We start from the raw sequence: 23,010 nt of genomic DNA, 5'->3' as shown, positions 1-23,010 counted from the left end.
GTGTAAAGTACCTACGATTCTTTGTCATTTATTTGGATTAATATCTCTAGGAGTTTTTATCATACAAGCATAAAAAATACTACTACATAAACCCCATACTTTACACTTTCCAATATGTCAACTAATAAGATTTTTAAAATACAGTGATTAACCTAAAACATAAATGTTTTTAACTTAATAATTTACGGGAGCGATGGAGTGCTAAGTGCTACAAAAGTTTCATTTAGCCTACCTATTTGTTTTTTTAGTATAATCCAGAAATATTTTCTCCCTAAAAGTCACACGACTTTGAAAATACTGCTACATTTGCTCAAATTGTACAACAACATTAGAGTGTACCAAAATGATCACAGTATCCTAAAACCAACTCATTCCTTGGTAGAAGGATCCTTGACTTTGAAAACACCTCACGTGTCTGTCTAAATTAGCAATTTTCTGATGTCTTTATTTTGTGCCAGTATCCAAAACTGCCATTTTTTTTACATTGTTTTATTTATTTGTGTGTGTGCACTCACCATATTTTGTGTTTTTGGAAATAAAGTCAATCAATTGTATTTCTGCCCCGTATGTTCATCACTGTAATTCCCCTATCGCTCATATGCACTGATGTTAGTCAAGAAAAATGTGTTTTTTGTCAAGTATATTTATTGATTTTTCTTCTTTTTATAAACAACATCAAACAGCTCAGCACAACGCTGATCTGCGCAACCATCAAGCATTAAAATGATGAAACCTTTAGATGGGAATTTAAAACAATGGTACAATCCATAGGTGCAGTGTCTTTAAGTCAGTCGAGGAAAGTGCTTGCAAGTGTTGAAGCCACAGTACAGTTTGAGAAATGGAGGTATAAAAGAAAGATTCAATTCTCAATTATTATGGAAAATATGGAAATATAAAATTTGGCTTGAAAAGGAAACATTGGCAGTGAAAAAAATTAATTATACAAATATTAATAGGATTTTTTAAAGCAGACATTTTGACATGTTCATGATAGAAAAAGCACAGCTGCAGTTAATACAAATAATGATAGCTGTGTTCAGTTTAGGTATGTTCACTCCAGGGTTCAAGGTAAAAGCCCGTTTTAATAGGAGGAGCACAGGTGTTACTTATCACGTTAATGATTGTTGTGCTCACTTGTAAGCCATGACAGCATCACAGTGAGTCAACATGCACAGTGCCAGGAGGTCAGCAGTTAAATGAAATTTAGCCATCATTAATTTTATTGTGCTTTTTCTACTGTGACATTTAAAAAAAATGTTTTCAATTAAAAAGGGCCTGTTGTGCACGCTCGCTCACTGGCGTATTAAATGTAACAGAGCCATTCTTAACAGTAATGGCTCCAGCTGTTATTTTTTTTTTTGCTATGACAAGTCAGAGTGTCTGCTGTGAAAAAGGAATAATACTGTAAATAACTAGAAGTATCTTTGTCTTTTTAATAATTAGTGTATTATTTAAATACAAAACCCAAATCACTTTTATAGTTAAATAAAATTAGGCAAACAATACAAACTAACCAACTGCTGAGAGTGAAGGAGGAACATTTTCTTGTCTTGCAAAAACAATTATGTGTATTCGAGTGAAACAGTTGACGTCCTGGGATGAAAGACAAATTTCTTTTTTTCCCCTGACAATAATGTGAAATCAAATCAAATTATGCCATTATAGACACACTTTTTAATCTTATATTATGTAGCTGGATTATAAATCATTAATCCAGTTGTAGTTTTTAGGAGAAAGAGAAAGTGTAATGGAAACATGTCCGAGTCAAAAAGAAAAAGAAATCATACTTAAACAAGGGGCAGCTGCACAGTTCAATCTGATAAATATATATATATGTACTGAAAAGCTAAACAGTAGGTAGTGTTGTCACGATCCTGGGATTTCAAACTTTGATACAATACCTTGAAAAACATCTACCAGTATATTCAATACCATATTCAAAACCACAGTTTCTTTTTTAAAAAAAAAGGGAAGAAGGCAATGAGCAACAAAAGAAGATATGACCCAAAAAATTAACAGGAAATTTGTAAAAAGAGAAAATTAAAAACAAGAAAATTAGTAAAAGAAAAAGAAAGAACATTAAAAACAAACAAGGACATTATAAAAGTCTGTTACATAAGTGTAATAATCACAATAATAAATATAGTTTTCCTCTAGCTTTTATCTTTGCTGTTTTCTTCTTCTCCCTCTCTGCATTGTTTGCCTTCTTATGAATGATTTCATTTTTTCCCCCTATTTTTTCTTCCATAAATAATTTTCTAAATCTGTTACAATTGTGCAGTTTCTGGGACATTTCTCATTAGGTTAATTATTGCCTTTTTTCTTATGTTTTTGAAAGAAACCACACCAATTTGCTCAAGGTTCAAAGGTTTAAATACTTGCAGAAGGCGTTTCAAAGGGTTAAAGATAAATATATCAAGGTTATGACATGACAATGAGAGACAGAGAGCAGCAGAATGACTGTAATAATCATTAACAAGAGAAAGCGAGAAAGTGCAGGTGATATATGTGTATGGATACTGTGGAAAATGAGTATTAAAACTATTTCAAAGATTCAGAATCGATGTATCGATAAATCACTATTTTTGAAACACTAAAAAGCAGAGACACAAAGAGCACAGTTCAAATGCTTGATATGTAGATTACAACAGGTCAACTTAAAAATTCACGGAGAGTAAAAAGACTGAAGAGAGACTAATCTGTCCACAACACAGTGAGCAGTCAGTCGGGCATCCGGGTCACCGTCCCAACAGTCTGTCAGGAGCTCCTGCTGCACAGAGCCCTGAAGGTTATGCAAATATTGTCAGTACATTAACAAACCCAGCTCACTATCATCAATATTTGCATGAGCTATCCAGTAGATTTATCATCATTGCTGCCTAGCGAGTAGTAACAAAAAAAAAGTATGTTCAAGTTAGAGGCACCTGTGTAAGAATACCTGTGGTAGCAGTTCCCAGTGTTTAGGTATGGAGGGTCTCTTGTCCATGTGAAACACGTATCGGATGAGGCTGTCCAGTGTCACATCGGCTCCCAGCTCAGACTCGTAAGGCAGCAGATGCTGTGGAGCGATGCCGCCTGCAGATGGAGACATACACATGACTTTTAACATCCATTTATTACCGCAGGATACTGTATATAGGTAAAGTGTATTCAAATTATGAAAATCTGACAGCATTGATTGATGCAATATTTATTAGCTTTGATTAATTATGATGATGAGTGGTGTTCTTTGGCTGAAAAATCTATCACACTCTCATCCACCAGTATCTTCCTAAGTTGTTTTCTTAAATTTGTCTTTGAGAAATGTCCTGAGAAAATGTCGGTGAAGATTCTCAGTCATCCAGGTCATGGTAATCTTAAGTGATATATCGTAGGCAACTAGACTTGCTTGAGTTTCTTGAAGACGTTTCAGCTCTCATCCAAGAAGCTTCTTCAGTTCTAACAGACTCTGTAAGGGTTCACACCCACAAAGGTTTTAAAGCCTGCGACTCCGCACCAGTCTATTAGAACTGAAGAAGCCTCTTGGATGAGAGGTGAAACCATGGCTGGATCAATTGGGAACCACTGAGGTACAGAGTTTCTGTGGATTACAGTAGGTGGAGCATTAGACACCCTTTTCAATTACCGATGGCTTTCCACGACTGTCTGATCAGTGAAGTTTACCTTCAAATAAATCAGAGCAGCACATCCAGATCTCCCACAGCAGCAGTCCCAAAGCGTAGATGTCCGCCTGCATGAGACACCAGCTGCTGCTCAGGTTTACAGAGCCCTCCAGGATCTCAGGGGACATGTAGCGCAGCGTGCCCAACTGAGCATGACCCTGCAGATAGATAGTGGTGTGTCCATGTATTAGATGTTGTTCTATGTTTTTATTTCTTCTGGGAGAAATTTTAATGAACACAAAAGCAGTCATATTTTACAAAGATCACTACTCACCTTTTTATAATTTCACTGTACCATGAATTAACCATAATTTGTGGCTCCACCTGGGTCTTACCTTCATGTTTGTTGCATGGCTCTGCCAGCAGCGACATCCTGAACAAGAACACAGGATGGTTGAGCATCCGAAATCACACAGCACACAGGTACCATCTGCTCTCACGAGCACGTTGGAGCTGCTTAAGTCTCTGTGGGCCACAGGAGGTTTATGCACATCTGCAGGAAATTACACGCATGTATAATAATTAGCAGATTTTCATTTATTTAGTTGAAGAAATACTCAAACCTCATTCGTCAAGCATATCAGCCTCCCAAAGGCTGGCAAGACTAACAGGCACTACAGGTGAGATGACACACTCAGCCAAAATAATTCAAATCTCACCCTCTCAGCAGTATTGTTTAACTGTGAAGTCTGCTTCATGTTTATAATCAAAAAATCCCGTAATACGTTTGTGTGCAGCCAGATTTTGAAAATCAGCATTCACCTGAAAAATTCTCCCCCGGATGTATTTAATTCTGTTTGATAAAAACTGTTCTAATTATTAATCATGTTTGATATTTTAGCTACAATGTGCACACAGACTCACATGATAATACGGGGATGACTTTCTGTACTGGTCTACAACAACACAAACATGCAGGCACACATTTGTTCACAAAAACATTTGGACCAATACCATGTCTGTGAAGGTCAGAGTGGAGATAGGAAAGTCCCTGCGATAAAGACCGGCACAACTTCAGTGACATCATCCAGTTGGTGGTGTGTTTAGACAGATAGGAGTGGAGAGAACCCTGAAATCAAAGGGACGCCAGTTATTTCCGTCCAAGAACGTGAACACTAAAGAGTTTAAAGCGTTTGCCCACATCGGCTTCACATGTACAGTAAGGACAGGAGTGTGAGAGACGATAGAAGTTGAGCTAGATTTCTAGAATCATGTATCCACCTTTTAGGTTGGTATGGTGAAATTGTTAGGAAACAGTTGCCTGTTTCCAAATCCAGCAGATACAGAGCAACTTTATTATTCATTTGAAGTCGTGTTTGTGTCCACCTGATGAATTTAAGTCCACTATTCACTCACTTTTAGGTCTCTACCAAATCCTGAGGGAAACATGGGGCTCTTTAGCTGCTAAATGTTCCACTATGTTCACCAGCTAGTCTCCAATTGTGTCTGTCTGCTGATTGGTGCGGAGCAGATAGTATACAGTGAGATTTTCAAGCTTTTTCTCTGAAACCAGCTGCCTGCTTGTGCAGGCTGAACAGCTTAACAATAAGCTGAAACTTACTGTAAATCTGCAGATTCATGTGATAAGCCTCTGTAGTTCATGACTATGAGTGACCACGTTTACAGTCTTTACACTGGGCCTCATTCACTAATATGTGCATAGAAATGCTCTTACTACTTGCATAAGGTAAATGTGCATGCACAACTACTGTCAGATTCATGAATCTGTTGGCTCTGTGAGTATAGTACTATATCTGGATGATTCAAAATTGATGAGGTGCGTTCCCTCTATCAGCACTCAGCGTACTGCCACGCTCCCATTTCTCAATATAAAGAAATACCTTTGCCCAAAAGCATATTATGGAGAAAGCAGTTAAGTTGATTCTATGCGCAAACTAAGGCCCAGACACACCAGTGTCAGGCTGCCTTTAAGTGTCTTTAAATGTCTTGCCAGCCGGAAACAGCTGATAAGCCATTTCTTGTTCTCTTCAAATATGTTATGTCGGTCTCTGATGCGCGCTCTCCTGAAGGCACACAGTGCAGCATCTTCCAGTAAGGCTAGATAAGATTAAGATATACTTTACTGATCTCCCAGAGGGGAAATTCAAATGTCACAGCAGCACAAGACAAAAACAAAAAGACATTAAATAGAATAAAGATAAGAGAGAAAAAAAGATAAAATAAAATAAAATTGCTACATAAAGATGAATAAAGTGACTAAAAATGGCAGACAAAGTGTTGAATAAGAAGAATGCCATCCTAGCACCTGCTTCAAGGTAAATCAGAATATTTCACATACCATGGATGCCTGTTTATATCAACAACAAGAACAACAATAGTAATAATAATATTAATGATAACTTCATGACACTAAAAATTGGTGGTAGTAGCCGTCATTACAGGCAGATTCAATAAAAACAATGGAAACCAAAACTGTTACATTTCAGTATGGACACACTCATATACTCCACTGTAAGCTAGGACCGTGACACTTTTTTATAGTCAAACATTTAATTTTGACAATAATTGATGAGGATGAAAGGGTGTCAAATGAGTGCATGCTTTCTTAAATGAACCGTTTTAAATATTTTTATCTATTAAAGACTTTTTAATGAATGTGGTTTCGAAATCCTATGTATTTAAGTTGTGTGTTTACATTTTCTAAAATTGCCAGGTCTTTATCAGTTGTGTGCACGCATGGTCTGAGGCGGTTCTCAACTTGATCACAAAGTGAGAACAAAAATTCAGGTAGAAAAACACTGATGAATTCCAGTTTTGAGCATAAAACGTTCATAGGCACACTTCAAGCACAGATTTCTGCGTACACACTCTTTATGAACGAGGCCCAGTGTTTTCACATTCTCATTTGACTGTTAGTATAAAAATGTTGATTATAGCTACTTAAAGCATTCAGTTGTGGTCAAATGTCACATTTTTTTAAGAATTAATTTGCTTATGAGAGTTAAATACTTCTATAATGACTGGTTGCCACTCACATATTCAGCAAATTGCAGGACGATGAGCCAACTGCCTCCATCCTGTTTCCTGCCAGTACCCAGGAAGTGGACAATCCCAGCATGCTTCATCAGTGAGAGCTCATAGACCGCCTTCTCTGCAGTAAATTTATGTTTCCAGCCTCCAGGGAAAACTTTCACCGCCACCATGGATCCCTGGTATTTCCCCTGCCAAACAGTTGCAAAATGCCCATGGCCCACAATCTGGAAAATGTAGATACAGGTCACATGCAGGTAAAATGACATTACTATATTACTTATCTATATTTTGCAAACAGCTCACCATACAGTATGAATCCATGTGATAGCTGAGCTTACCTGCTGCAATTCAAGGTCAGCAACGTCAATCTCAGAGGTTGTTGTTGTTGTTTGGCAGGAGCACAGCCGTGAGACACTGTAATCGTCGAGGAGAGGTGGATTCTTCTCTAAAATAATGAGAGTAGACAGGTCTTGTAATGAACACTCACACATTGAAGGTAAGCTAACAATAAAGTCACTGTTAATTTTCTCTGCTAGCTCGAGTGAAAAGCCACAGAAATCTGAGTGAGAGCAACAAAGGACAGAGGTAAAAGGGAGTGTTACAGCGGAGATAAACACCAAGGTCAGACGAGAATGAAACATTTACAAGGTCAAACAAAGACATTATGAGAATCTGAGGTTAGAAAATGTGGAAACATGACTGAACAATGTTTTTCTCTCATCCTTTGAGAAACATAGAAGGTATCTGACACAGAGACGACAAAATCTTTTTACCTGTTTAAGGGCAACAACTAAACAGCCTGTCTGATTTGAATCCATTATTGAGCCACTAAAGATGATCATTCAGCAGCTGTAATCCCCTAACTCCATTTTCCCATGATGAGTCAGTCATGTGGGAGTGGGGATTTTTTTTTGGATGAAGTTTGTTATCTATATCTGAGGAATCAAGACAATAAACTCCTCTTGTGTGTGCCCTCAGGCAACACCTGCAAACATCAACAGCTGACTCACTGCAAAGGCATCTATTATAGAGACAGGAAAGGTGGGAAAGAGAGGGGAATGACGTGCAGCAAAGGGCCACAGGTTGGATTCAAACCCCGGCCTGCTGCAAAGGACTCAGCCTATATGGGGTGCACTCTCTACCAGGTGCGCTAGAGGTCGCGCCCAAGTGAAATTAATAAATATATTTTGTAATTTCTAACTTGATATTGAAAAAAAGGATCTTACTTTTCTTTTTAAATAGGCTCCTTTGTTTGGCAGCAACGATCATGAAGCACAGTAAAACTCCAGTCAGAATTATTACAACAGCTTTCATGTTGTTACCTAAGAAGAAAACAAAGAGTGTATGTTAATATTATCTGTGAATGATGAAAAACACACCATTTAAGTCAATCAAGTGTACTTCTTACTTGACATGTTTCCTTATAAAGTGAAAATAGTATGTTAAAAACTAGAATTAGCACCTCATGACTGCTTGCCTTCACTAACCAGTCAGGTTGCAGTTTACATCCATATCTGTCCAGACTCATATATGTTGTGAGGACTTTAATGGAACTTAAAGAAAGTTATTAAGTGTGTTTTTTTAGGCATAATATGATTGATTGATATGATGATTCATATACATCTTCACCCGGCAGCACAGAGGATCAATACAATCAGCACAGTTTCAAGATTAGTGTCACCAATTGATTATCTGAAGTGTCTCCCCTTCTGTTCCTGTGATTTAATGTTAAATAATGGTCAGATAAGTGTTTTTGCAGAACATAGTGATGTCACAGTGAAGTTGACCTTTGACCTTTTGGATATAAACTCTCATCACCTCATCATTTTACTCTATTTGATGTTTGTGTGAAACTTTGTCATAATTAGCATATGAATTTTTGAGTTGTGGCCAAAAACATGTTACTGTGACGTTTGACGTTCAACCACCTAATTCTAATCAGATCATGATATAATTTTATCGGAAGATCCCTTAGCATTTCTTCAAACTGTCAAACTTCAAATTAAAGGGGAGTAGAAGGCGGTTTATCTGGAGGAGACGCTGGTGGGTGGGGGGGTGTAATCGTCTATATTACAAGCTGGTCTCAAGCTCGGAAAAAAACAAACACTTAATGGCACTAAACAAAAGCTCTTAAAGTTCCCATCCCTGTAACGTCATTCTGCAATATAATCTCCTGACCTTTGACCTGTGTTGTGCTGATGCTGGTTTATTGTACAAAGTGATCAGTCATCTGTTTCGTACCGCATTAAAAGAGTTCCTATTGCTATGGTCAGATAATGGGAGGACAACGTCAACCAATAGACTGTGCAATACAGCACAGATCTACTAAGTTCAGCAGATCAGCCGTCTGCATTAGAGCAACAAATCTTTGGTGCTCAGTCACTACCAGCTTATACAAGGCAGTGCTGCTGCTTTGCTTATTTTAAATTCAGGATAAATTCATGTGCGGTACTCGACATTTGTTCCAAACTCTTGTTTAAAAAATATCCACTTTTGTCACTACAAACACTGCTGGAAATGTCCCGAACTTTCATTAAAAAAATACACTGCTTGGTCTCACACCATCCAACATCCCCCCCTCCTCTTGATGAGAAACTCAGCTCAGGTACAAGCAATTAGAAATGTTGCTATGATATGTACAATGAAATGTAACATATCTCTGGTTTGCAGAAGTGCATGATGCCAACATTTTATTCTGGCAACTTGGCTGTTAACAGAGATGTTATTCTCTGTTTCCTGCCCAGGGACTACAGATGTAAATCAGCTTATAGCTAACTCTGCTACAGCTAAGACAGTGTGCATTGCCCCTGTCAAATAAATAAAGATTTTCTGTGATGAAAAGACAAATACCCCACTCTCGTCAGGATCTGATTTCATCACCAAGTTGATCAGTGAGTGGTAGCAGTCTTAATGTTATCATACCTACAGAATAAGAATAGGTGGGTCGAGGCTCTTCTGACTCTGTGGTCCATGTGATGTTGGTGTTGCAGAGGTCTGTGTTGCACACACATTTGATGAGTCTATTGTTGTGTGTTTTTGCCTTGCAGGTTGCATCTGGGCATGACTTTTCAGCCATGTCACAAGCTGCAAGAGAAAAATCAGTAACACAATTAAAGAAAATCAATTAAACCAGAATAGATTGTAAATCATTTGATAAAATTTGAAGTGCAAAAATGTGTAGGACTCTCATAATGGTACAAGAAAAGAATCCAGACCAGTCCAAACATCTTAAGTTTTTACCACAGTTTCTTACCAAGAAGGTCAACCTCTGGGTGACCATCGATGATCAGAAAATAGCCCACGCAGCATTTGGAGTCCTCACAGAGCTGCACAGACCCATTCACATTGCCAGCAGTTATGTATTTGTTGTTCTGAGGAGTCACTTGAAATGCACACCGTCTCTTCTGAGGAAACGACTGGCCTGAGATGCATGTAAAGATGCATTCTGTAAGGAAGGAGAGAGACAAACAGCTGCTGTAGATGTGGTTTATCTGGACAAATATGACCTCCCTCAAGTATTTTCCTGATGCTTGTTGACGCAAGTGATATGCTCCACTAAAGAAACACTCTTTCCAGGAACATTTTATCAGCGCAGTAGTTGCAGGGCATACGCTGGTGGCATTTATTGCAGCATTAGGCAAAAACAAGACTCAAAGGAGGTCGACGTATTCGTATCTACATCCACTCCTGCAGGATTAAAATGTGGTCGGGGGGTCTCCAGGAGATCCTCCCTAGAGATTTTTTTTCTATATGTAAAAAAGCTCTATTTTAATGCTTTTTTTAGTCACTCTGGTACCTTATTTACATTCAAAGAACATGACTTAACATTTTATTCTGGGTTACTCTCAAACAACCCAAAAGACAGAAAGAAAGACACACACACGCAGCTTAAGAGTTTTAAAAGGAAGAATTTCCGATCGCGAGTTCACTCACCCACAGCCAAAATCAGCCACCACAGTTGCAGAATCATGGTCACTAAGCCAGGACTGGCCAAGCAGGGAGTGTTTATCAGTCCTGGGAATGTGAGAGGAGTTTCCCACGTTTCCCAGCATCACTCCCACGGCCACACACCTGCATGTACAACATATACTGTGCGCATAAACCACCATTCAATATTATTCAATCAATATTATCATCTCCCACTGTTAAGGAATATCATCTGTATTCAACTAGAGGGATGCCTTCACTGCAGCTGCTGATCTAGTCCTTTTGAGCCACAGGTAAACTTAAAGCAAAAAGGTTTCAGACAGATTCACTGGGGCCACAGAATGAGGCACTTTAACCTGCACTGGTTCCCTTTTTTAGAATACAATTCAAAATCCTTCTTTTTGGTTTACAAAGCATATATTAGCACATATAGCTCATATTATTATAGCCCCTCACAAACATATGGAAGCCCAGTAATACCAGGAGAAGCAGAGAATGGTTTAAATATTAGACAGACAATAAAAACATACTCATAGTAAATTAAAATTATGAGATTATGTGCCAGGATTTACTAAATCAAAACCATAAAATACTTCTCCAGCTACTCTCCAGCTTCTCCTGGGGGACCCCAAGGCGTTCCCTGGCCAGATGAGATATGTAGTCCCTCCAGGGTGTTCTGGGTCTGCCCCAGGGCCTTCTCCTTAACAAAAGTTTTGACTTTTTAAATAAAAATTTACAATGAATTAATTTTGTGTAATTACCTTGGCAAAATGTTCATCATCAGGTCTAAATTTTAATATGTAGCCCACAACACTTTGTTTTACGATCAAACACCTGCAAAACAGATGACATTCCCATTATCCAGAGTAACTTGGAAATAAAGGTTGGAGATCCCAGTGAATAAATGTGTAGGAAAAAATATGTAGAAACTAGATTTTCAAAATACATAGAGACTGCAGTCCACACACTTTATGAGACAGTGGGCCCCTGAGCACAGATATACAAAGGACCACACAACATCTCCTTCACAGGAGCAAGATACAGCCTTTAGATGGTTTTGCATCTCTTTGTAGTTATTATGCATCCTTTTGAGGTGTTGTCTCTTATTGTGGTCATTTTGTGTCTCCTTTTGGTAGTTTTGTGTGACTTGAGGGGCATTTCGTCCTTTTAGGCCTCCATTTTGTGCATCTTTGTAGTTGTTTGTGGCCTGCTGAAGTAATTTTGTGTCTCCTTGTGGTCATTTTGTGTCTCTTTGTAATTGTTTTGCCCGTTTTTGCCATTATTTTGCATGTCTTTTCAGTTCCTTTGCATTTCTTTGTGGTCAATTAGAGTCTCTTTTCAGGCAGTATGTCTTACGTTTGGTGATATTTTGATGTAAAGGCCAGTGGGGGCCCCTGACACTTCGGGCCCCTAGGCCTGTGCCTGGTAGACCCGTTCAGTAATCAATCCATGACACTCCAGACAGAATGTTTATGAGAGCATTCTTGAAAACTACTTTTTCCTCAGAATTTCTGCCCTTATGTCTTGCAAAACATATGAAATCCTATTTAAGTTTTAGGCCAAATGATCATTTCCAGTTAATTATAAATGCAGTAATAAAAAAAAATCAACTTAAAAGTTGCTGTTATGTGTTTTGTTAGTATGCTAACATGCTAAACTTTGAGCATGGTAAACCCATTGGGTAACGTTAAACATTATACTTGGTAAACATTTTCAGCACTGTCAGCACTGTTAGCATAACTGCAAACTATTATTGTTACAAACACATATTTTGTCTTGTCAGTTATTACTTTTTTCCGAATTTTGACGTTCATTTAAAATCTCATAATATTTATTTACCTGAATATTATCTTGACCTCTGAACAAACTCACCTCTGCCGAGACGCCATTTCCTGTGTGTTTGGCACTGTCTTTGAATCTTGAGAGGCGACATGTTTTTGTTATCAGGTCACCCCTTGAGGGCGGAGTTTAAAAAGCGACATTGTATGTGGCTGATTCTGTTAATCCGTGCTGCCCCGAGCTACAAAACACGCACACCTAATTGTCAATCAGGCTAATTGTAACGAAGCTGTGTGCGGGCGGGCCGTTAGCTAGCTAAACTTCAGAAGCTAGTAGGTCGCGGGCATCCAGAATAAAATAGTAAAGTAACTTATTTGTACGTATTTATCAGACTAAATACGTCATATAGATTAATTTTAAGTTTGTTGTTGTATCTTTTCTCAGGCGGGGTTTTTAGGAATGAACGCCATGACAGAGAAGCTAGCTTTAGCCGATGTGTTTGCGGAGGATTCTGATAATGAGCGGACATTTTATGGCTTTTCTGACAGTGAGATCAACGACCTCTGTGATGAGGTGAGTAATTTGTTAATTAAGTTAATTCAGACCTCCATATTGCCAGACACAGCATTAGATTTGAAAGATAAGTGTTAATTTACATCTTAAATTGGGAAAACATTAAATGTTCTCAAATTAAGAATATTGCCTTGTAGGGATTTGTCATACTTGAATGCATCTGACAGGCTGTGCTTTTTATGCTCTGCTACAACACAAACTTTTGACAAAAACAGATCAGTTTTACTGGAAAAAGTGTAAGACATTAAGCATTTGCCAGATTTAAAATCACACCTATTTGTGATATGTCCAACAGAATTCGGATTTCGAAGATGAAGATGAAGCCCAGCCTGACCTTTCCCCCAAGCATCAGAAAGCCATGTCTAAACCATCTTCCGGTGCCCAAACCTTCAGGCTGAGGGTGGCCCTCCGCTCCACTCCCTCTACCCAGCAGTGCACTGATGATGATGAGGAGGAGGAGGAAGGAGAGGAAGAGAAGGAAGAAAAGATGACAGAAAAGAGAGGGGTGAAGCGGGCAGGAAAGACCAGCCAGGCAAAGAAGAACAGACATGTGAAATTTGATGATGAAGAGACAGCAGTGTCTCCCTCGAAAGAGCGTGGATCTGATTCAGAAGAAAATGTATCACTGTCGTTCCTCGCCAAGAGAGAACAGAACATCAAGGCCAACAAAGCAATGGTAAACAAGAAACACAGAGCCATCATAGTGTAGTAATGTTTGGAAACTGACAGGCTGATGTGACAAACTGAATTCAAAGCTGTGGTTCCCAGACATGTGCAGAGGAATACCTAGGGTGCAAAACAGAATTAAAGTTCAGACTTAAGGTGCTTTCATGGCATGTGACCGCAAAGAGAGAGCTATTAATATTATCCATCATAGATCTTTTTGAACAGTAGAAATAGACATAAGTCATAGCTGCAGGACACATGGCTTTGACTTGGTTCATGAATATCAATGGTTTTAGATTTGACATGACAATATGAAAAACGTTTAGTAAACTGAGACATTAGTGTCATGCCAAAATGCTTAGTTTAAAGTGCTGAAAAGTTTGCCCTGCTAGACTGGCTCGAGAATATGTTTATTTGCTGTGTCCCTTATCCTTTTCTCCTCCATTCTCATACAGCTGGCTCAGCTGATGGCAGACCTGCAGAAGATGCCAGGAGGTGCAGGGATTCTGAGAAAACAAGTTGCCAAACAAAAGACGAAAGAGAAGAGCTCTGTGAGTAGAAGATGATAAAAAAAAAATCTGTCACAGTGTGAGTTTTTGCAGTTATTTATATTTAATATGAGTGAGCAAAAGGTCGACCAACATACTTGGCTAATGCCTACAGTTTGCCAGAAGACTTTGAAAAAATGTTTTTTAAAGACTTAAGTCTGACACCCTCTCACATCTAAAGACCATGAGCTTTTATTCATACAGTGTAAGATTTTGCAAAGACTGGAGATCTTGCAAGGTCATGATTTCCAAGACTATAACCAAATTGCTTTTGAGATTATTTCCTATCCTGCTCCTGCTGTAAAATATTATGCCAAACTCCCTTTAAAAAATATGCGTCCACAGAAATGCATAATTCTAGAAACACAAGATAAAAGGCATACGGCAACAGTATTCTTGTCAATTCAGCATCAATCCATAAAGAAACTGTATCTGTATACAAATTTAATATTTGGATTTTGTCGCCTCAACCCACTACCAGCCTTTGTTGGTTAGTGTAATTTTAGTGGGAAGAGAGCATGGGAATGAGATGCAGGCTGTTTTAAAAATTAATATTTCTCACTAAAATAAGTGCAGATTGGGGGATCAGATACATACCAAATTAACCGACTCTTGGTCACTCCACAACGCCACCAGTTTCTGCTCACGGGGCGGCGTTGGAGGACTCGGGGGTTTTTTTGGACCTAATTGTATTGCCGAGTTTTGCACAGCGGCAACCGGATCTTTGCTCTCAAACCACAAAAAAATGTGATGGCACAACAGTCTCCTTCAGTACATTATTCTATGCTTTCTTTCCAAAAGAAACTTGTTAAACTTTAAACAATAAGTTATTGTACAAAACGGGGGAAACAAATGTTGACAAAAACGGTTCTATAATTCATATTAAATTCAAAAGATAATGAAAAAACAGCTACAAGTTAGAGGGAATAGTGATAAAGTGGTAAAACTTGGCATTGATCCACAGCCTCAGACAGATGCGCTCAAGCGTGCCGTGCGCACAAGCTCCATTGGTAGGCGATACTATATTTTCACATTTTGATAATGCAATTTAAAAGTTTTGATTTTTATTGATAACCTACATTTACCAACAACAAAAAGACTACATTTAGCACCAAAAAATATGTTTAAAAAAAAAAAATAATAATAATAAATTTAAAAAAGTAAATAAAAAAACGAATATCGAATACCAAATTTTCATAATGAATACCTACCCATAGAAACGAATATCCGAATATTTGGGTACAGCCCTACTTTTAAGTTGTTGACAACATTCATGTCATTGAACTTAAGTCTTTGCATAAGCCAAGACTAAAAGCTTGTTAAACATGTTTGATTTTGTTGGAATGTCAAGATAAAAAAAAGACAACAGCTTGGACTGAGTTTAATTTCCACCTTACATCAAACAGTTGAGATCAATCACATACTAACTGAGGTAAAACTCTCATTTTACTCTGACATTGGAAATTTGTCTGCAACAGTGAAATCGAAATTGTAAGGCTGGGGTAACAAGCTAGCCACTGTTCTTTCTCTTCAGAAGTCAGTAGAATTTTGAATAATCGTGTTTCTAAATAGATGTACTACTGAGATGATTTTATCTACCATTGCCTGCAGCGTCCACCACGCTCTGGAGGAGAGTCCAGGAAGAACCCAGAGCGAGCTTCTCGCAGACAGACCCGCTCTATGGGGGGAAGTGAAGATCTATCAGTCCCTAAGGAGGAAGAGCTGGAGTTCAGCTTGGAGGAGGAGCTGCTGGAGGTCAGCTCTGTTGTTTAAATGAAAATCTGGAGTCTTAATATTTGTATCAGTGTGTTCTAACTTCCAAATTCCTTCATCCAATCCATCCATCATTTTATTTGTGATACTGTGTAATGGTTAGAGGCTGCCATGTGTTGGTCTTGTTGTAGGTCTGTGTGTGTTTTGTTGACTGACTCTTTAACTTGTCAATTTCTGTGTAAAGCTTAAAGCTAAATAAGTCGTTATCATCGTCTTTGTGTGTCAGGTACGCAGAGCCCCACAGCGCCGTGGCACCCCACGGCCTAATCAGTGCAAACCTCATCAGATCCGCCCTGTGGAGGAAATCACAGAGGACGAGATTCAGCTGGTCGCAGACAACATGACTGATAAAGTGTACAACAGTGTCACAGTGAGTTCTCAGCTGCACGCTTCCTATGTATTACTTAAGTCTAAAATTGGCAGAATATGCATGAAATGTTATAAAAGTCAGCACACCTGTCGCCCATCTCTAGTTTTCTCTGTGTGTTTTTTTTTTTTTGTTGTTGTTGTTGTTTTTCCCCAGGGCTCCACGTGTCATCAGTGCCGTCAGAAAACTGTTGACACTAAGACGTGCTGCCGCAGTGAGGGCTGTCGAGGCATTCAGGGTCAGTTCTGTGGGCCGTGTCTGAGGAACAGATACGGAGAGGATGTCAGGAAGGCGCTGCTTGATCCGGTCAGACTGCTGACACACCAGCACACACTCTACACCTCTGTAGAGGCACAAAAGAGACATTTTCCTCACATACACTTCAGTATTTCAGTCAGTTAATATTCAGGCTTGTATTGGGACAGATTTTATATATCAAAGGTATAGAGAGAGATTTAAGGGCAGGGTTTATTACAGGTGCTGTTTAAAAATGTCTCATCAGTTCCTTTGGCCTAGATTTGAAAGCCAGATGTGAACATTATCGAGGAGTTAAAATTGAGATATGTTACACTTTCCTATTGACACTGCTTTTGTTTACATGCATACTAATATTCCACCAATATTCCAAATATGATGATAATCAGAATTTGATACAGGTCATGTGAACACTGTGTTGGATATGCAGAATTTCTCTCTAAAGTTAGCATTTTCCAATTAAGGCATGTGGGATATGCTGCTGTTACACAGGTTTTAGGAGCATTCTTTGGACATGTATGCAGAGCATTCAGAGTATGTGTTTCCATTAGGGGTCTTAAGTGGAGTTTGCAACACACAGCATCTTGCCTGTTTGCTGTCAGCTCTCTGTTGTCGTGGATGCATTGTACACAAGCCAACTCGCTAAGAGTTAGCAAGGCAGGCGTAGAGATGCATGCCCAATAGAAAAGCCCACATTTGTTGTTGGAAGTACACTGAACAAAAATATAAACGCACCACTTTTGTTTTTGCTCCCATTTTTCATGAGCTGAACTCAAAGATCTAAAACATTTTCTATCCACACTAAAGACCATTTCCTCACAAATATGGTTCACAAATCTGTCTAAATCTGTGTTAGTGAGCACTTCTCCTTTGCCGAGATAATCCATCCCACCTCACAGGTGTGGCATATCAAGATACTGATTAAACAGCATGAATATTGCACAGGTGTGCCTTAGGCTGGCCACAATAAAAGGCCACTCTGAAATGTGCAGTTTTGCTTTATTGAGGGGGTCTGGGGGGGTCAGAAAACCAGTCAGTATCTGGTGTGACCACCATTTGCCTCACGCAGTGCAACGCATCTCCTTCGCATAGAGTTGATCAGGTTGTTGATTGTGGCCTGTGGAATGTTGGTCCACTCCTCTTCAATGGCTGACAGCAGACAGTTTGGCAGTACATCCAACCGGCCTCACAACCACAGACCACGTGTAACCACACCAGCCCAGGACCTCCACATCCAGCATGTTCACCTCCAAGATCATCTGAGACCAGCCACCCGGATAGCTGCTGCAACAATCGGTTTGCATAACCAAAGAATTTCTGCACAAACTGTCAGAAACCGTCTCAGGGAAGCTCATCTGCATGCTCGTCGTCCTCATCGGGGTCTCGACCTGACTGCAGTTCGTTGTCGTAACCAACTTGAGTGGGCAAATGCTCACATTCGATGGCGTCTGGCACGTTGGAGAGGTGTTCTCTTCATGGATGAATCCCAGTTTTCACTGTTCAGGGCAGATGGCAGACAGCATGTGAGGCGTCGTGTGGGGGGGCGGTTTGCTGATGTCAACGCTGTGGATCGAGTGGTCCATGGTGGCGGTGGGGTTATGGTATGGGCAGGCGTATGTTATGGACAACGAACACAGGTGCATTTTATTGATAGCATTTTGAATGCACAGAGATATCGTGACGAGATCCTGAGGCCCATTGTTGTGCCATTCATCCACGACCATCACCTCATGTTGCAGCATGATAATGCACGGCCCCATGTTGCAAGGATCTGTACACAATTACTGGAAGCTGAAAACATCCCAGTTCTTGCATGGCCAGCATACTCACCGGACATGTCACCCATTGAGCATGTTTGGGATGCTCTGGATCGGCGTATACGACAGCATGTTCCAGTTCCTGCCAATATCCAGCAACTTCGCGCAGCCATTGAAGAGGAGTGGACCAACATTCCACAGGCCACAATCAACAACCTGATCAACTCTATGCGAAGGAGATGCGTTGCACTGCGTGAGGCAAATGGTGGTCACACCAGATACTGACTGGTTTTCTGACCCCCCCAATAAAGCAAAACTGCACATTTCAGAGTGGCCTTTTATTGTGGCCAGCCTAAGGCACACCTGTGCAATATTCATGCTGTCTAATCAGCATCTTGATATGCCACACCTGTGAGGTGGGATGGATTATCTCAGCAAAGGAGAAGTGCTCACTAACACAGATTTAGACAGATTTGTGAACAATATTTGTGAGGAAATGGTCTTTAGTGTGGATAGAAAATGTTTTAGATCTTTGAGTTCAGCTCATGAAAAATGGGAGCAAAAACAAAAGTGGTGCGTTTATATTTTTGTTCAGTGTAGAAACACACCTACTTTTAAGCATTATGAAATAGGGAGGCTGTGTTCACATGGTCCAGCAAGTCTGCTACTGGTGGAAAACATTCCTATTTTGATGCAAAGAAGCAGAATGGCATAAGCAACCCCTGCCATTTAAACTTTTCTGTATTTTGAGGTGATAAATGGTATGTTAGGAAACGTTAATCAGAGTATGCACAGCTGCATGTAAACAGAAGTATTATTGGAGTATATGAAATGGAATATTTTGTGCAATTTTTCATTGGTTGCATGAACAACAGGGTTAAACTGATCTCACACTACGATAACTGGGGCACAGTGTGAGCCTGACAACTTCTTTCACTTTTTTTTTTTTTTTCCTGGCATTAATGTTTTTAATTTGGACTGTTTTTTTAGTTAGTGTAGGTCACTGCCAACTTCTGTGCCTTTGGTAGCTCAACATTTGTACAAGCAACTCTTGAGTAGCAAAACAAAAAGTAACTTTCTTAACAGTACTTATAGGAAGACAGAGTTGTACTCTTGTACGCTGGTTTTGTTTCTCTGTGCTGTTTGTCATTTTCAGCTTTAAGTAAGCAACCCTGCAGGCCTAAATCTCAAAGTAGTGGCACTTGACTGGAATGTGAGAACGACCAGAGTAAAAAAAACACACTAGCAAAAAGATTTAATAAAACATAATAGTATTTAACTTAAAGGAGAAGTCCAGTATTTTGCACTTTGAGCCCCATTTCTGGGTTGTTTATGATGAAATAGAATGGTTAAGACCAAAATAGTGGTAGGCTCAAAGTGCAAAATACTGGACTTCTCCTTTAACAGTACATTTTAGATTTTAACCATTTGTGGCCTGTTCTTTGAACTTCTTCTAAACTGTGGCTTCTTAACAGGGCTCTGCATCTTGACTTGACTACACAGCAGTCGTTGATTCTGTTGCCTTCATTTGCTGATTTATTCTCACTTTAAATAAAATGACTAAAACATTCTCAAGGCAAATGTTAGGTGCCACACTGTAGTGATGCCCCAATTTGTACACATTTCCTGTTTGCTAAAGAAAATAATTGGGACTCAGTGCCGCCCCTTTCTTCTATCACAACTGATCATCTGATTAATCAGTCTTAAAATAATTGCTTAGAATATTATTCTTAAATTTTAAAATTTAGACAAGACAATCTCTATATACCCTACATAAATAAGGAAAATTGTGACTCCACGCTTTCCAATCAACACAAAAATGGCTCCAACACCATTGGTTATCTCCTCAGGAGTGGAAGTGTCCTCCCTGCCGTGGCATTTGCAACTGCAGCTTCTGCCGCCAGCGTGAAGGCCGCTGCCCGACTGGCATCCTGTTCCCCCTGGCTCAGTACCACGGCTTCTCCGACGTCCACTCCTACCTCACCAGGTGAGGGAACTACACCACGAGATTTGATAAATTCAGGTGTTGTCAATGAGCTAACTACTGTAACAGCAACATATTCACATAGCCCTTTTGTACAATGGAAATTGTTTGTGTCTTTACACGGGGCCCTGCCAGGTCTGACAGAGGCTCATGGTGGGTCCTTGCAGGGTCAGGCTCATTATGCTGCTGCTAAAGCATCTTAATGAACGACAGTAAGGTTTGAAGCTGACAAAACATCACTGTTTTATTTCTCTCCCTGCAGCCTCCGTAACAAACTCAAGAATGAGGATGACCATGATGTGGAGATGTGATGTCAACACTAGGTGGCACAATTGTTCATACTGTTTCATTTTCTGCTTTTTCAAGTTTTTAATCTGTTTTAATCTCACTTAAACACACAGCACCTGTGATTTTATACAAATAAAGTATTTTTTTTATCAGTGATGTGTATTAAATTGACATGATTGCAAAGAACAGAGACAATGTATATTTAATCTTAATTTTAATCCAGCTGTTGGCATCTGCAGTAGTTGTATACACACAATATAAAATCCCTTATTTAAAACGGGGCAGAAAAGTAAGAGCACTTGTTGTCCAATGAACTTAGTCTATAGAGTTTCAAAGGAGAGCTTTTAAAGGTACATTTACTGACGTAATACAAGTTACAATTATCTTTTGCAAATAAAGCAGAATTCTGAAGCAAAGAAAATGATTTAATCAGTGAAAGCATCTTTCCAGAAAAAAGTTGACCCTTAGTACATTTGCAACTTATTTATTTGGACAACAAAGGGATGTGTGTCCGGTGCCTGCCTCGAGCTGGATCTCTTCCAGTTAGAACTTTAACATATGTATTACAAGAGTAAAAATGATTAGAAAGTTCACGGACCAAAGAAAGATTTCCTAGTTTCGTTTATAAAATGAGTATGAACCTTTGGTTTGGAGCTTACATATTTATGCTGTCTGGATATTATTACAAAATACTTGACTCTGACCAGATATGACCAAAGAAGACACAGTTTTCCATCCAAAGAAAAAGCGATGAGACTGCAAGGCAAAGATAAGTATAGCATAGGGGAAAAGAAGAACTGGGAAGATCTGGACTGTATAGAATACGTTATTCTATGACAGAAAGGCTCTTAAATTTAGACATTTAATCTACATATATATATATATAAAAGTAACAACATTAGATTAAGATTGATTGTGCATGAGAGGTTCATACAACTGAAAGGCAATCTCTTGAAATCATGTAAGATGATCCTGCCTACGCTAAGAATTCCTGTAGCCTTTACATTACCAAAAATATATATGTACATAAAAAAAAAATGTTTTTTTGCTATGATAAACATATCAAAGCATGATGGCTTGAATGTGTGTACCTACATAAGCGGTTAAAGAGTTAATTCTCAGGATGTCAGTGCCCTGACACACAGACGTCCTCACACTGATTAGTGCCTCTGGCTCTGACTTGGTTGTGACCTTGTGTATTTGAGCCCTTCTCCAAACACCCTGAAACGCTTCTCCTGTTATTCCTATGATAATGGGGTTGTTAGTTTGTTAACACATTTGATTCTCCCATAACTGCGACCACAGGAATGTGAGAACCAACAATATGCTTTCATAACGTAAATTTAGCATCATGGGCTCGTTGATGAGCCTGATACAGCAGCCCAGTCTGAGAGGGCAGGAAACACCTGAGGTGAAGATGGAAGCCCACAGCCTTGGAAACAAGGGAGAGTCTGACTTAGTAGTGTCCAGGGTTGGAAATCTTTGGTCCACTTGCCCCTCTGGTCAGTGGATTCCAAACACTACCAGCTACTTAACAGATAACCATGATTTTATGACTGGTTAGCAAAGCAAATCTAGAAGCCGCTGCATATTTTACCAGCATTTTGCTAATTTCCAACCCTGGTAGTGTCATCTCTTTACTAGAGAAGCATGTAGAGAAGATATTACTAGCTACCAATTTCAACACCAAAAGTGCCAGTCTGTGTGTGTTATTGCAATCCCACCATCAAGTAAGATTGAGTCTTTATGTGGGACAAAATAATGTTAGTGTTGTGCCATTTCCGTTCAGGGGAAATAAGATTTCATGATTTCTCTAGTCTAACATTTTCATCCGACTCTGACCCTTAAATGCCACAGGTGTCTAAATACATGATGGAGATCCGTATTCGTGCTTTAGTTCTCAAATTTAATAGTGTCTGTTGTGTTGAATCTGTGACCGCCTCTCCTGTCTGAAGCCCTTGTGAGGTTCTGTGTCTGCAGTCAGACATGCCCTTTTTAACCCCAAATGTCCGAATGCGACATCCACCGAGGCCCGCCTCCCTCCGCTGTCCTCAGTAGCTGTTGCCGTTAATTTGGTGAAGGTCCACCTGCATCATGTTGATCCCGCTGCTGGCTAATCGAGCTATGCTCTCTGCAGATAAGGTTTCCATGGTGACGATGGTGTGCTGGTCGTTGGCCGACACTGCTCCTGTGCCGACTTTTGTTCCTGCTGTAGGGGAAGCGGCGTCAGTGGAGACTGTGGTGCTGGTGGTGGCGGCGACTGCCTTCTTGTTCAAGTGGGTTTTGATGTGCTTGGAGAGGTGATCGCTGCGCATGAAGCGTTTGGGACACTCTGGGCAGGCGAACCTCTTCTCACCTGAAAAGGAGGGAGATATAAAAATCAATCTAAAAATAGCATCAGCTTATACATCCCTATTTATACATCAAGGACTTTGTC

The 23,010-nt window shown here is 39.5% G+C and overlaps 3 protein-coding genes across 6 annotated transcripts in view; 1 reads left to right on the top strand and 2 right to left on the bottom strand.

The window, feature by feature from the left end:
* Positions 1-626: 626 nt before the first annotated feature.
* Positions 627-12,470, bottom strand: LOC125898121 (anti-Muellerian hormone type-2 receptor-like). The gene is made up of 12 exons (XM_049591801.1): positions 12,456-12,470; positions 10,590-10,727; positions 9,910-10,101; positions 9,579-9,740; positions 7,883-7,978; positions 6,995-7,101; positions 6,659-6,880; positions 4,617-4,731; positions 3,998-4,155; positions 3,664-3,820; positions 2,939-3,075; positions 627-2,782 (listed from the first exon to the last, which is right to left on the bottom strand). Exons 2-12 carry the CDS (start codon positions 10,624-10,626, stop codon positions 2,666-2,668), a joined length of 1,500 nt encoding a protein of 499 aa, XP_049447758.1. The 5' UTR covers positions 10,627-10,727; positions 12,456-12,470; the 3' UTR covers positions 627-2,665.
* Positions 12,471-12,642: 172 nt separating this feature from the next.
* On the top strand, positions 12,643-21,047 carry LOC125898141 (cell division cycle-associated protein 7-like). 2 transcript variants are annotated; one of them, XM_049591834.1, is made up of 9 exons: positions 12,643-12,722; positions 12,807-12,935; positions 13,231-13,611; positions 14,057-14,152; positions 15,761-15,904; positions 16,149-16,292; positions 16,446-16,595; positions 20,152-20,288; positions 20,548-21,047. In XM_049591834.1, the coding sequence occupies exons 2-9, from the start codon at positions 12,822-12,824 to the stop codon at positions 20,594-20,596; spliced, it is 1,215 nt and encodes a 404-aa protein (XP_049447791.1). In that variant the 5' UTR covers positions 12,643-12,722; positions 12,807-12,821; the 3' UTR covers positions 20,597-21,047. The 2 variants fall into 2 exon arrangements, with proteins under 2 accessions (XP_049447791.1, XP_049447801.1); XM_049591844.1 differs by having other exon boundaries at positions 12,664-12,694.
* The window catches only part of sp1 (sp1 transcription factor), a 10,137-nt gene continuing 7,897 nt past the window's right edge, over positions 20,771-23,010 (bottom strand). For all 3 annotated transcript variants that reach the window (XM_049591704.1, XM_049591714.1, XM_049591724.1), the window contains exon 6: positions 20,771-22,929. In XM_049591704.1, the coding sequence (XP_049447661.1) occupies positions 22,625-22,929 (305 nt within the window). In that variant the 3' untranslated portion in view covers positions 20,771-22,624. The remainder of the gene's footprint in view (positions 22,930-23,010) is intronic.

This window comes from Epinephelus fuscoguttatus, linkage group LG1 (assembly GCF_011397635.1).
Source record: "Epinephelus fuscoguttatus linkage group LG1, E.fuscoguttatus.final_Chr_v1".
Lineage (NCBI taxonomy): Eukaryota > Metazoa > Chordata > Actinopteri > Perciformes > Serranidae > Epinephelus > Epinephelus fuscoguttatus.
The sequence above is the reverse complement of the archived record's forward strand: the minus strand, read 5'-3'. Positions and strand labels throughout refer to the sequence as shown.

What these genes read in the sequence shown, in the direction of transcription:
- LOC125898121 (XM_049591801.1), bottom strand. Translation starts at nt 10,626, where the DNA reads ATGATTCTGCAACTGTGGTGGCTGATTTTGGCTGTGG. An exon ending in CTGACCTTGAATTGCAGCAG is followed by an intron (nt 6,881 to 6,994) that starts GTAAGCTCAGCT and finishes TACATTTTCCAG; the next exon opens with ATTGTGGGCCATGGGCATTT. An exon ending in GCCATGCAACAAACATGAAG is followed by an intron (nt 3,821 to 3,997) that starts GTAAGACCCAGG and finishes ATCTATCTGCAG; the next exon opens with GGTCATGCTCAGTTGGGCAC.
- LOC125898141 (XM_049591834.1), top strand. Translation starts at nt 12,822, where the DNA reads ATGAACGCCATGACAGAGAAGCTAGCTTTAGCCGATGTGTTTGCGGAG. An exon ending in TCAAGGCCAACAAAGCAATG is followed by an intron (nt 13,612 to 14,056) that starts GTAAACAAGAAA and finishes ATTCTCATACAG; the next exon opens with CTGGCTCAGCTGATGGCAGA. An exon ending in GGAAGGCGCTGCTTGATCCG is followed by an intron (nt 16,596 to 20,151) that starts GTCAGACTGCTG and finishes TTATCTCCTCAG; the next exon opens with GAGTGGAAGTGTCCTCCCTG.